The sequence below is a fragment of the Lissotriton helveticus genome, chromosome 7 (assembly GCF_964261635.1).
Source record: "Lissotriton helveticus chromosome 7, aLisHel1.1, whole genome shotgun sequence".
NCBI classification, from domain to species: Eukaryota; Metazoa; Chordata; class Amphibia; order Caudata; family Salamandridae; genus Lissotriton; species Lissotriton helveticus.
In genome coordinates this window covers 1180440110-1180455402 of record NC_136068.1, presented here as the reverse complement: position 1 = coordinate 1180455402, position 15293 = coordinate 1180440110, and the positions used below count along the sequence as shown (strand labels likewise).

Genomic DNA, 15293 nt, shown 5'->3' with positions numbered 1-15293 from the left:
GGGGACTGAATTGAACCCTCAACCAAACACTCTAAGGGGGACCGTGTGGTCATTAACTGCATGAACCCGAAAGGAGCTGGTCGGTTAATTTCGCACAGTGCTCAAAACGCCCACTGGAATTTTCTGAATAACCATCCCCATTTTGCCACTGGGCTTTTTTTAAAGGCATCATTCTTGTGAACTGGTTGCTAAGCCCCCTCTTCCTCCCCGGTGTCCTGAACCAGTTAACCGTCAATGTATCCCTAAGACCAATAGATTTACCCCTCTAATTGGCCTAGAGGATATAGCCTGACTGTCTAACTATTGCACTCTCAGCTTAGGAGCAGTAAGACCTGCCAAGGATTGCAGCAACCTGGTAGTGTTCATACAAAGGGAGGCTCCTTCTGAGGTCTCATGAACAATTCGCTGACTCATCTGGTATGCTGGAATATTGCGGGCATACATTTCAAATGTTAACATTGTAATGTTACTGGAAATCTGGTATTAGACTGACATTGTTTGGGATGGGTTTGAAGCTTTCTTTATACCTGTCACACATTTGGCTGGGTGTAGATCATGGGGGTCTGCCTAATAAGGTCTTTATAAGCTGTTTAAAGTATTTCTAATTGTTTGCTACCACCCTGGAATCCCAAGTTCTTTGGATAATTCTCTTGTATAGGTTTTATTTCATTCTTATACATTTGTATAATTCTGAAAAGGAGAGAAATGGTTTTGAAGGGTGTCGGGAAGATTTGGCGCTCAACGGGTACCTAGAATGTAGGTGGTAGTAGAATAAGTTTGTCCGGTGCAAACCGGTGAGGGGAACAAAACCAGCAGAAAACAGCCCCTGCGAAGACAGAGACGTATCCCCTGCCAAATGAAATGCAAAGAGTGTCCTTGCTCTTGTATGTACTGATCCATTCTGAACTATTAAATAATTATCACTCCACACGGATGGATTCTGAAATCATTTGTTGAAGGTTTACTAAACTTTTGGTTCTCACCTGAGAACTATTTTGAGAGATACGTGTGCACAGGACACTCTTAGCATTTTTATAATTCGGTAGTGGCATTGGGCTGTAAAATCAATGTTATGTTTTATATCATGGAAATATTAAGAAATGGGGCAGACCATATTCTGAATGAGATTCACGGGATCTTTGGGGGTGATTTAACACAAAGTTGGGTAATAATGTAACCAGCGTGACCCTTTCCTGGAGTTTGATAACCTCCTGTTTGGCCAGAGGGCAGATCAGAGAGGCACAGATATCTTCCATTGTGGGCAGGGAACAAGGCATCATCATTCATTTATTAATTAATTTCTAAGGGCATGGCTGAGTTTGTTGACGCAGGGGGTGCTACTGAAAGTGGGTTCAGCAACCATAATCCCAACGAATTTGCACTGTTCCTGTGGATCAGTTCTCAACCGCCTGTATGTAAGGGTGTAAGTGATATACCCCTAAAGATAAGTAACTCAGGGGTAGGTGGCAGGCTTTGAATATTACCACCTTGTTGACGGTCTCTGTAAGGACTAACCTTGGTCTGATCTTTTATCTGGCACAATTGAGGCATTTAAGAAAGGAAATGTATTTATTAAGACTTCCTTAACTAGTCATCCTTAAAATGCCAAATCTATTCAGTCGGGCTGGTTTGGCAGGGAATGTAGGATTGCCAACCAATACTTGTGCTTAGCCCTTAACTGTAGCCCTACGGACAATACTGTCCTAGATAAAGCAAGGTCAGGATATCAAATTGTTCAAAAAAAGGAAGCAGTCTCTCAGGGAGGAAGCATGGGAAAGCCTAATAAGAACCTGCAAAGAAAAGGGTGCAAGGGTTTTTGGAAAATTGTGAACGGGAGCTGGTCAGCGACAGTTAAAAGTAATGGACTAGTGACTACAATCCGTGCAGACACCTGTATCAACTATTTCAGACAAACATTTCTCTTTGGAAAATACCTGCGTAGTGGATTGGTTGGATAATACCCTCCTTCCCCATGACATTAGATTTGACCTGGGAGCGGTGATCACTGCTAAATCCTCTAGTCCATCTAGAAAGATAGGTCCCCATGGATCTTTATAGGAGAACATTGCTGTTTTGGTTGTCATTACAATAACACTTTGAATGCTGTGGTACACTGCAAGATCTCCATCTCTGGGCAGACAGCCATTATAGTTCCAATTTTTAAGAAAAGTAATGGGGAGGATCCTTGCTGCTGTCAATCAATATCGATGTTGGATTTTTTTGCTCTAGGTTATAGGAAGTATTATCCTGCACCAGATAGCGACCTGGGCCCATCAATCAGTCTTGCGTCATTAGCCAGGTTCAATATGGCTTTAGAGCAGGACTGGGGACGTAGGAACAGTGTCTAAACCTTAACCTAATAGTAGGTAAATACACAATTGCAAAAAAGGGGTCTTTATCCCTTTCATTCATGGACTCAAGTAGTGGATTTAACCATGTGAATTGCTCTAAAATGACACATTCTTACTCAGATAGGTTTACCCCAGGATCTGATTAACTTCCTACATGCACTACATTGTTGAGTATCAGTGATGGTTAAAATCGGCACAGAGGGGGAGAGCACGAATACATTTGGGTCATCTTGAGGCATTCACCAGGGCTGTGTCTAGGCATCGATCCTGTGTGTATATGTCTATATGTGTGTATGTGTGTGTATATGTGTGTATATATAGAAGTGTGTATATATACACCTCGAGAGCAAGGAGCTACCGGCTCCGAAACGTGTAGAGTAGATTGGTTTTGAAATAAAGCACGCTAATTAAGGAGATCGTGTGGCTGTGTCGTCTTGTGTCGAGGAGACAGAGTACGCTTTACTGTATATATATATATATATATAATATATATATATATATATATATATATATATATATATATATATATATATATATATATATATATTTCCTGCCCGTCCCCTGACAAGGAACAGCAACTCGCAGGCACGGACCTCTTACTTCCTGAAGAATAATTAACGACCTCCACACGTTCAGTTTGTGCAAAGACATTTTATTTCGGCATAAATGTCAGACAAGTGCCCTCCATGACGCGTTTCACTCCTCTTGGGAATATATCTATCTTATCTATCTATCTAAATTCCATCATTGCTTTATGGCAATTATGCTTTCCTACTTTCATCACATTTAGCTGTTTGAGATCTCATTGAGAATTTCGTCTCTTTTTAAGGATAGATTGGACCTTGAAGCCAATATAACTAAAACTAAATTCATGTATTGTGGTCCCCAAAGCTGCAAAGTTAGGCCCATTTCAATGAAGGTAAATATATCTCAAAGGTGAGCAATATCTTTTTTTTCCTACCTTGGGGTGACTTCTGACACCTGCCTGCCTTGCCTCTCCAATCGTTCCGTCTGTTTTAACCACTCATTTATGGCTCTGTATGAATTGTCCTTAAAATTTGGTAGCAAACCTTTAATGCTCTTGTTCAGAATCTGAAAGCTGAAATGTCTACCTACTTCAAAGTATGGGGTGGCTTTCCGTCACTGCACCTTGTTACAATGGAAGGAGAACCAAATTTGCAAGTGTCCGTTGGGGATTAGGTCCTGGCAGTTCCCATTATTTTATGCATGTGGAGCTGGGCCTAGCCTTTGTGAATGACTGCATCAGGCTTGATCCACCCCTTTTTTGGATTGCATTATGGAAAAATCAGAAAGCCGCTTTCGACCGTGAATTCCGAGCTGATTGCCTTGCTTGTGACTTTGGGTTTAGGATTACGTTACTGAATTATGTAAAGAAAACCATGGAAGCACTAGGCAGACCAGATTTAGTTCACATTACCCTGGATCCTTGCTATTGAAGAAGGCGCTAAAGTGAAAGATCTTCATATGAGGCCTGCGGCTGTCAATAGAGAGGAGAGAGAATTGACCAAGCCAGTTTTGAGTGCCTTCGCTGTCATCAAAACTGGCACAAGCATTGAACCGCATTAATCTCCAGTGAATAATTTCTGGGTAAAGGTACTTATGACTAAGTTCCGTCCGGTTATATTAAAAGTAATTTTGGTTCCCTTTAGGACAGTTTGACTCTTAGTCAATTGTGCTTTATCCCCTGTGACAAATCCTTTCCCCAAACACTGGTCCGTTTTTTTCTTTTTCTGTAAATTTTATTAGTTGTTTAGATGCAAATATTTGGTACCTATACTAAAAAGCCATGATTTTTTTCTCTCAATATAAACACGCAATTTATTTTCTATGTATATTTTCTGACCCACTTGAGTGTTGTGTGGAAGGATTTCTGAAAAATGCTGTGTTGATTAAAGGCCATTTATCTCTTATCTGTGTGCCAGTGCACTCTATATCTTCCTCAAGAATGCCTGATAATTTATTATGACGCAGGGCGCTTCTGAAATCATTGTAGGAATGTGATTATCATTTTAAACATACATTTTTCCTTTGTATTTAGAGTTAATCTTTTTTTAATTTTAAATATAGTTTTACTAACTTTTATCTGAACATTAATACAATACAATAACATTGCAGCATTGCACAGTAGCGTTAGGCTTGTCAGGGTGGGCAGCGGGAGCGTCAAGCAGCACAGGGGTCAGAGAAACTCAGCAGTCCTTCATCCATTCTTACTTGCGAATTCTTGGAGGGCATCTACAAGGAGGGCCTCCTTTTGCTGCATACAATCACCCTCACATCCATTCAGTGACCAGGCCTGCAGAGCCAATGAGGGTTCACTTTCTGAAGTTTCAGGTGAAACGAATGAGCTTCCTGATGTGTGTAACACCTCTGAAGCTGTCCGGCCCCCATCTACCTCCCCAACCGGTTCCTTTACATCCGTCTGCTCCTCAACTTGCACATGCAGGACGTACAGCATGCTGCCCAGCTTTCAAGATCCCTTTCCGCATTTTCATCTGTGCGCACCTTCCTAACTCTATGTTCCTCTACCGCCCACTCCAACAAGTCTGACTTCCACTTGGTGACAGCCAAGGTGTTAGGACTGGCCCAGTGTATAGCTATCTGGTAGGAGGCCTGGTTGGGCAAATTTATATTGCATTTGTTTCCCTTTCTTGGGAAGCGGGATCAGTCCTAACACAGTCTCGCACAGAGACTCCGTCATCTACATAATCTGACAACATATATTGATATTTTTATTGTTCTGTTGTTGGGACAAAACTTCTCACAAACTCCATATGCATGACTGACACTTCCTATACCAAATGGCTGTCATGCGGGCTGTTCTGAAATGTAACTGACGTTTGTAACCAGCAGTATATGAGGAGAGCTGATCCATTGCCCTCTCTGTGTTTGATGTATTTAGGTGTCATTAACTTTGTAGGACAGCTAAAACTGTACATAGCCTGACCTAAACACGACGAAGTCATGCTGACACTACCAATTAAAGGGCAAAGTGCTCTAGAATTGAGGGCAAATAATCAAAAGGAGAAATTTGAGCTAATTTTATTACTGGTCATCAGTTTGTGTTTAGAGAAGATGAATTAGTCTGTGGGTATTTTTTTCTTGAGTATATGGGAACCTACTTCTCCGTTGGCGTGAGAACCAGTAGATGTTTTGTTCTATGCATTAATAGATGGCTGTGGTTATTATATCTGTACATACATCAGTTTGTATGTCTGACCCTCCGACAGCAGCGTTTGTGTGCCTGTTCTTTGCTTCTCTTACTATGTTGTGCGTATTATATATATTTTGTCTGCATTTTACTTATGTATTTTGTGTGTGGGTGGTTGCCTGTATGCCTGGATTGTGTGTAGTAGTTACCCTGTGATTGCCTGTGCATCTCCACGTGTTGCTCTGCATATGTGCATGCATCTATGAAGGTTTGTAGTGTGTTTATGTACTGCATAAAATCCAAGCATTCAGACTTGTAAATATTTATTTCAATTACAGTTAAATCTGCTTTTGTGGTTTCCTTTTTCCCCACACACAAGTGATAAATGATCAAATCGAAGAGGCGAAATGTGAATTGGGTACCATGTGTCTGAAACCACTCTGTCCAATTGGCAGCATGGCTTCCTATTGTTATGAAGTTAATATTTTATTTTTAAAACAAACCTAAGCATCACTAGCAAAGCTCATTCTTGGCAAAAAATGACAAATTGTATAAACAATTTCGCAAATTGATAGAGTTCTGAGTTAATATTTCTTTTTCTTTTTTTTGTAGGATTTCTGTCCCTAAGTCATGGCAGACAGAAGACCTGAGAATTTATGTGAACAAGCATTTGAATCATTTAGACGACAAGACTACGAAGTGGCCCTACAGTTCTGCACGGAGACGCTCCTTTCCCTCAGCCAGTATGCCTCCACTAATCCCACCGAGGCTGGCCAGGCCGAAATTGAACGAATCAAAATTGAGAGCCTTCTTTACAGAATTGCTTCTTTATTGCAACTTGTAAGTTTTACTCATTTTATTCTGAGCTCCGTGTGTAAGAATATTTGTTGTGGTACTAACCCAAATTTGGTCTCATTTCTGATGGTTAATGGCGTGTTTCCCCTAAAGTCTGAATCACAAGTTGAACCGCTTGAGTACTAGTAGGAAGGAGATTGCAGCATATTAGTGTTGTATCCCTGAAGCTCCTTAAGAACAACGGAGATTTTACTTTGAACAGCAAAAACATTTATTTGCCTCTGATAATGGCTCAGTTCAAAGATCAAAGGCCATCCCCATAGCCTAATTTGTTGACATTCCATCTTTCCCAAGTGGTTGGCCATTTTTAGCATTACAGGCATGACCCGATTTCTTAATAAACAGGAGAGTGCAACTTTAAAGCGTTTAATGTGTACCCTGTGCCAGTATCTCCCTTTTCAAAGATAGGCCACGCTTTTTTCCTTTCCAACTTTATTGTGAAAGAAAGAAATGAAGTACAAACAACTGAATAAAGGAAATCAGAGAAACAAATGATAATTGTATGGCTGTCCATCAGAAAAAAATAGAAGTAAGAGCAAATTATAAGGCTGCAACCAGAAATACAATGTTTTAACATCACTGAATAATAGCACAGCAATATGTTAAGTGTGCATTAAAAGACTTATTACACTTGCCATTGGAGAAACTCTACTATATGAAGCAATAGCATTTTTTAGTGATCTTCTAGCATGATTATAAAAGCCTGGTTGTAATTAGATGAACCCTCGGTATTTTATCGGTCAAACCAGAGTAATGTACTGGAGCGGAAGTGTGGTTTGAGAAGGATTTCTGGTCTTTAGCTAGAAGTCTAGTTTGTTCTATAATGGGCGATCATTATTTTTTTTATTAACAACAAAGAAAAAGGGCAGTGGTCAGTACAGTCAGAGCATTCATTATCCACATTGGTAGTGCGAGGAGTCACAGTACCTACATAATTTTATGATATAATGCATTCAGGGCAAAACTTCACAATGCGGTCACAGTGCGAGCGGTTCATCAATCAGGTCAACCGGGGGGTGGGGGGGGGGCACAGATGTTGCCTCTATATTCATTCCAGTTGGACCAGATTTCTACCCACTTCTTCGGGCACCCCCGTGGTATGTATACTGTTTTTTCCTGGAGCATGCACCAGTCCATGTCAGTTTTCCATAGATGGGCGATCATTATTAATAAGTTTAGAATATTGCAGGGTTTAGTTGTCAGAACTACTCTAAAACACTATCAGACTCCAAAATGTGTATTGAGATGTTTGCTGATGTCTGGTTATTGAACATAGTTTGAACACCAGTTGTCAAGATCAGATTGTAACTTGGTTCCATTCTGGGACACTTTTTGAGTGTCCTGATACCGAGCTGAACTACAATAGGGTCAAGAGTGATTTTTCAGTAACTTTTTTTCATGAGCTTGATGACCTCCAGCCAGAGAGGATGTACATATTAACAATTAAACAGTATATTTAAAAGGACCCCACCTGGTTGCGGGACAGTTCCAATTAGAGGCTACTTGTAGGATAGCTAGTGTATGAACTCCGTCTGGAGTTCAGTACAGATTGTGAATGGTAAATAATCTGCTCTCCATCAAAGTGGGTGTGACTTTTGACTAATCTGTGACTCTGAAAATCCAAAGTCATGTAAAGCGAATTCCCTGAATGGAAGCAAATTTATTTTAGAGACTAGGAATTTCTACACCTTCCATACAATGAGGCCTTGAGTTGTTGGCTCAGACATTGTAAAACTGCCTTGTTTAGAAATAATGATATTTAACTTGATGCAAATTTGTTTAGTGTTTGCAAGTACGTGAATGTCCCGCGAAAGGTTTACAGCTCTGTTTCCCTGACGTAAGTGGTCTAACAATGTTGGAGTTCTTAAAAGAATAGTTCTTAAATGACCTCTTATCCATTCACAATCTATCTCAGTACAATAAACGTGTCAGTATAATTGTAATTTAATGTTCATTAAACATACATTTTTAATAAAATAAATCTCTAAATGAGCCAGCAGTGCGTTTCGTTATCTTAATTGATTCCTTTTCACACCATATTGAATTTGATGAACCATGCACACTCCATTTTCTGTATCCTTAGCTTCTTATACTCTTGTCTGGATTTTCTTTTGATTGAGATTGGCAAGTTCCTTGATATCCTTATTAAACCATATGCCTAAATATTTTAATAAAGTCTAACCAGTCACTGCCTGGACAGTGAAAACATCGGTTGAGGGAATATTACCTTGTGTCCCTGTGATAAGGATTGGATAACTATTTTTTTGTGGAGTCCCCCAACTCCCCCCCCCCCCCCCCCCCCCGGGTTTTGCATCTGCCTCACGTCATGGGTAAAGCAAAATGAAGTTTAGACGTGCTTTCTCTCGATAATCTCCATGTCACTGCAGCACCCAGACTGCGGGGCTCAGGGATACTTTTAACCTCAGATTCTGAGATAATCTGTCACAGAGACAAGATTTAAAGTACATAAGAAAGGACTGACTCAAAATAGGAGTTTGAGATTAGAAATTTGGGGGAGGGGGGCGCGTGGCTTGGACGGCAATGGAGAGAGTTGCCCAAGTCCAGAGCTCCGCTACACCCAGGGATAACAGCGAGACGATAGCGTGACTCCGGCAAGCAAAACGAAGCTTCAACTAGACCAGACGAAATCGGAACCTCTGGTGAGCAGAGGGGCATAGACTAGATCGAGCAACAAGAACAACAGAGCTGGTAAAGTCGAACTTAAGAAGCGGACCCCAGGAGAAGAGAGGAGACCAAAATGGCAGATGCGGTTTAAGGGGGGCGATACAACAAGAGCACAAAAGAAGTGAGGACCACGGCGATACCGTAATGTCACTACGAGGTCCGTTCTAAACACCCCCACCCTGTGTGGTATATCCCACTACCGAGACTCCGTGAAGGGCCTTACCTGGTACAACAACAATGGTCAGAAATCGAAACCGAAAGACACTGCTGGGGGCGGCCATCATTAGGGTGGGCAGGACTGTGAAGGAGCTTAACAACGAATCGCGGCGGACAGGGGAGCTAAGCAGAAGCCCGCGCCAGCCAAACTCGAGCTTCAAGCAGCGCAATTCAAACAAGGAGCAAACAATAAGGCAAGCCACGGCTAAAGCGCTCAGTGGAGACCCAGAGGAAAGAGCAAAACCGAAAGTAATACAAGGGCGCCACCATCTTGTACTGACCCGTCGAGGAGGGCACAGCGCCAGGGCAGATGCGATCAATAACCAAAGTGCTCGTAAGCGCACGTAGATCCGCCTTCTGCAGGCAAACCAGAGGATAAGTCCACCTACTCTCGAGAGCGCGGCACCAACAAGACATCAGTGCTAGACACCCCCCACCCCGCGTGGCATACCCCACCACCGAAACACCACGGATGCCATAACGATACCATAGCAACGGCCAGAATTTGAAGCCAAAGTCGCAGTGGGGTGCAGCCATCTGGGGGTGGGGAAGAAGAGGAAGAGCTCAGCATTAACTGAGAGAGCGCTTAGTGGTGACCCGGAGGAAAGTGCGAAACCGAAAGCAATACAAGAGGGCCACCATCTTGAACAGACCCACCCCAGAGAGCACAGAGCCAGTGCTAGAGAGAACAAAAACTAAAGCGCTCGCAAACGAAACACAACAGAGGGACCAAGAGAGCCGGCGCCCACGCACAGCACCAAGCAAAGGAGGCAACAAATCGTTAGAGGAGCACGCAAATCCACCAGATTCACCATCTTGCAGACAAGCCTGAGGACAAGGCATCACAGGCGGCAGCGACCCACCCCGTGCGATAACGGAGGAAAATAAATCTGCCACACACACAAGAGAATTGGCAGCCACTCTTGAACGCGCCAACAAAGAAGCCTAGTTACGGAAGAGAACGCGCACGAGGGGGGCAAAGCACACAAAAAGAAAGATGAACAAGGGTGGCCAGAGCAAATAAGGAGCTCCAAGCTGAGTCTACCACAACCAAGAACATATACAAGATCAAATAGGCAGAAGAACAACGAGCCACAAAGCGTTAGCCCACAAAGACAAGAGGACCAATCGGCTCCACAAGACTGCAGCAAGAGATGCGAAAAGCCTACTAGCAAAGAGGGGCATAATAAAAATAGCCGGCAATGAAGGGAAATTAGCCCAACAGCCGAAAAAAGCAAAGCCCGAAGGCCTCTCTGAATCGCCCATAAAACAAAAATCTGACATCAGCAGCAAATTGGACAGCATACTCAAAATATTGGCTGAAGTCCACAACCTGGCAAAAACTACTAAAAAGACCACGGACGCAATCCAACACGAGCTAGCGGCGGTCGGAGCAGACATCCACACAGCGAATGGCGGGTTATCTGAAGTCGAACAGAGAGTCCGTGACATTGAGGACAGATCTCAGCTCACAGGAAAGGTGATCGGCACCATTGCCAAGGCAACCACTGATCTTCGTAAACAAGCAGCAGAGTTTGAGGACTGTAACAGAAGAGGTAATATAAGAATTCTGGGAGTGCCAGAAGGGTAGGAAGATAAAGCCGTCTCGTCACTCATACAGAACCTCATTCCCAATCTAACGAATCTCAAATTCGAAAACCCCTTCGAGCTAGACAAAGCTTACAGAGTCCCTGCCTTCAGACAATCCAACAGATCGGGACCAAGACCGATAATATGCAAAACACTACGCTCACATCAAACGGACACCATCTTTGTGGTAGCTAGGAAGAACCACAACCTGCAGTGGAAAATCTACCTCATGAGCATCCCAAGACTGCAATCCATTGCACAACAGAATCTACCTCACGCAAAGCCCGCTGTAATCACAGCAGGGAAAAGTCTCACACACCGGTGCACAGAGATGAAAAGCCCGACATGATCGACCATAAGACTGCTAATATCCTTTAACTTCTGTGCTAGTATGTGTCACTGTAGAGATAAGCGCAACGGACATATCTACTCTATAATGCTGCATGCTTCATATAAGCACACTACAATGGCGAGTTAGAATATCCCGGGGATGGGGCGGGAGGGACCTTGCTGTCGCACGTCTACAGTACGCAGTTTCAGGGAGGGGGAGGGTTGGGAGGAGGGGGGGGGGAGGTGAGGGGGGAGAGGGGTTGTTGTGTCCGTCATGTCTGTTCCGTCTGTTCAGTATGTCTCGTCCATGTCTTCGTCTTTGTCCACACCAAATGCCCAGTTAGACTGTCCGAAGCAAAGCAACCACCACAGCCAACTACCTTGACACACGCAGATAGCCCGTACATGTCCGAATATCGCTGTAACTACACCCATGCAGATCCAAAGTCACGACCAGCGCTTTGTAAGCCATGACTCTGAATAACAATAATGCACTGCAGGCTGACCTAAAGATAGTCTCCCTCAACGTTAAGGTTCTAAATCACCCGATTTAAGAGACAGAAAGTACTAGACTACCTGGCTAAGACCAAAGGGGAGATCATCCTACTACAGGAAACCAAACTATCCAAGGAAGACGCGAGCAAGCTAAGGGCGAGATGGATAGGTCAGGTAGCCTGCTCACCGGTGGTAGACAAAAAAAGGGGCGTCATCACCCTGATAAACAGTAAATCCAAGATCACTATTGAGAAAGCTCAGTATGACGATGACTGGAGACTACTGATCACCCAGCTGAAAAGAGGTGAAGAAACCATACTGGTAACAAACATTTACGCACCAAACACAGATGATACAACATACTGGGAGGGGGTAATGCGAGAACTAGAGGCTTACCAGCCGAACGACATGACTGGGCTGGCAGTTGACTTCAACCTTGCACTGGACCACACACCCTAGATAGACAATCAAGGTCACAAGCCCGACCCCCGCCTCCCACAATATTGTAAACAACATATGTAACAGATTCAACCTAGAAGATCCATGGTGCCTCCAACACCCTGATACCAGAGATTACACCTTCTATTCTAACCCTCACAACTCCTACAGCAGAATAGACTACATCCGCATCTCAGGCTCACACACACACCTGATAGAACACACAGGAATTGCGGCAAGTACAATCTCTGACTACTCTTGCTTCAGCCTACATTGAACTGGTCGGCATAACTAACACATCACACGCAGATGGCGATTCAACAACATTACCATGGCAAAGAAGGAGGACAAAAGCAGAATTGAGAAAGCCATTCAGGACTATATCAAAGAAAACGACACACCAGACATAGACCCAAAAAGCCTGTGGGACGCCCTTAAGGCGACCATCAGAGGCATGCTAATGGAAATCAAGGCCAGAAGAGACAGAGAAACTAAAGCACAGCTAGACCAACTAGAAAATGACATCAAACAACTAGAAATTAAGCACATTGGGGACACCTCGAACACAGCCGCCCTGGTAGAACTCACAGGGAAAAAGTACAAATTCAATAGGATTCTGAGCGAAAGAGCGGGCTTATGGATTAGAAAATATAAACAAATCAACCTCTGCGAGGCTAATAAAGCAGAGAAAACCCTAGCGTCATACCTCAAACACAAAGAAAGGCAATACTGTATCTCTACAATCACAGATGCAAACAACAAGACACACACCCGGAACAAAGATATCCTACACACGTTCATGGAATTCTATAAAGAACTCTACAAAAAAGATGACAATCCGGACCTGGAGGGCTGCTCAGCCTACCAAGACAGACTAAACCTTCCCAAGATAACGAAAGAGGAAGCCAGGACACTAGGTCAAGACATAAAAACAAACAAGATCATTACAGCTATTAAGGCACTAAAAGACAATAAAGCTCCAGGTCCAGACGGATATACATCGCCCTTCTACAAAACCGTCCAAGACCAGCTACTTCCGGTCTTGAATAAAGTCTTCAACCACTGCAGAAGGGAGAGTGCTGTAACAGAATCTGTCACAAGCCAACATAATTGTCATACCCAAAGAAGGCAAAGACCCACAATGGCCCAAAAACTACCGCCCCATCTCACTAATAAACTTAGACTGCAAGCTATACGCCAAAATCCTAGCCACAAGACTAAATAAAGTGCTCCCACAGCTGATTGTGAATACACAGGTAGGCTACCTGTAAACACGCATGTCTCATGACAACACTAGACTCCTCAGCCATGTCATAGAGCACTCCTCTAAAACATATAACCCAGCGGTAGCTATTACGCTAGACGCAGAAAAGGCCTTTAACAGGGTATCCTGGCTTTTCCTAGAGAAAAGTATGCAAGCATACAGCCTAGAAGATGGCTTCACGCAGAAAGTCATGGCACTGTACATTATTCCTAAAGCACAGATGGCTATTAACGGCGCAACATCTGCCCAATTTAACCTCCAGAGAGGGACGAGACCAGGATGCCCGCTATCCCCGCTGCTGTTCCTACTAGCATTTGAACCCCTGATTAGGGATATCCTAGTTAAAAGAAATATAGCGGGCATAACCATCAACAACACCACAGCCAAACTCGCAGCCTACGCGGATGACTTACTCATAATAACGGAGGACCCCGTTCACTCCATACCAGCACTCATGCACATCATTGAAATGTACGCTAAACACTCGGGATACAAACTGAACAGAGACAAATTGGAATGCATGCCCCTCAACATACACACAACCAGAGAGATAATAGAAACCTCAGGGTTGGCCTGGCAACCTGGGTTTGTGAAATATCTAGGAATCCAATTTGGGAGAAGCCGAAGATGGACTCTAGAAACAGAATGAGAAAACCACCCTGGAAAAGATCAAAGGGCTACTGGAAACCTGGTCGCCCAAATTCATCACCTGGTGGGGTAGAATAGATACAGTAAAGATGATGATCACTCCCATAGTAAACTACCTAGCAGGTATGCTCCCCCTGGCTCTCACGGACGAATTCCACAGAAAGATAGATCAAATGTTAAACAAATTTAAATGGCGAGACAAGAAACCTAGAATTAGCCTCCCAAAACTAAGACTAGGAAAAAAGTTAGGTGTTCTCAATGTGGCGGACCTGAGAACCTTCCAGACAGCCTTCATAGCCAGACAAGGGATGCACTGAGTACTTACGAAACAGCCATACACCCTAACCTGGCTCTCTATAGAGAAAGCCATCCTAAATAATGCGGAGCCACTAACTCTCCTCACCGCCAACAAGCAGGCACAAAGAACAACCCGATCTGCAAGATTACTAGGCAGGTGCTGCTCAAAGTAAACAAGAAGCTTGAGAATAGCATCAAAAACTTGCTCTGGGAAACACTTTGGGCAAACCCCAAGATTAAATTCAGAGGGAAGACCCTCGACATGCAGACTTGGAGAAAGCTTGGACTCTCGTATCCAGCTCAGTTGGAAGAGGAGGGATCGCCCCACACCTTCAAAAGCCTGAAAAAAAGACACGACCTCCCCGACATGGAACTATACAATTTCTGAGCAATCAAAACAGCCCTAACAAAAGCTAAACTAACCAAGCACAAACCCTCAATCTTTCAGTACATGGAAAACATAAACAAGGCCGGTCACCAGGTCTCACACTTGTACAAACTCCTCTGCCCAGTCTCCTCCATACTCCACGCAAAGAACAACAGCTACTGGGAAACACATCTAGGCTTCAATGTCACTGAACAAGAACTACAAACCTTCTGTGCGGCCCCATCAAAAATATGATATCCCCAGTGCTAGCACAGACTAAATTTTGATTACTACACCAGGCATACTGGACACCAGCTTGTCTAGCATCGATAGGCCTAAGAGACAATGACAGCTGCTGGAACTGCGGTACAGAAAGGGGAGACCTCGCTCACCTCATCTTTCACTGTAGTAAGGTCAGCAAATTCTGGGGAAAGGTGTTCAGCTTCATCAACAAAGCCCTAGGCTGTGCTCTAGAACAAACATTTGCCACAACAACCACTGCTCACATCACAGCAGACATAGCAACACAACAGGATACAAACCTCCTGGACTTCCTCCTGACGACAGCAGTCAAACCAGTGCTAGCCA

At 43.6% G+C, this 15293-nt stretch overlaps 1 protein-coding gene across 4 annotated transcripts in view; it reads left to right on the top strand.

Moving 5' to 3' along the window:
• HELZ (helicase with zinc finger) overlaps positions 1 to 15293 on the top strand; it is a 1775655-nt gene that overhangs the window by 94137 nt on the left and 1666225 nt on the right. For all 4 annotated transcript variants that reach the window (XM_078654323.1, XM_078654320.1, XM_078654322.1 and 1 more), the window contains exon 3: positions 6133 to 6360. In XM_078654323.1, the coding sequence (XP_078510449.1) occupies positions 6151 to 6360 (210 nt within the window). In that variant the 5' untranslated portion in view covers positions 6133 to 6150. The remainder of the gene's footprint in view (positions 1 to 6132; positions 6361 to 15293) is intronic.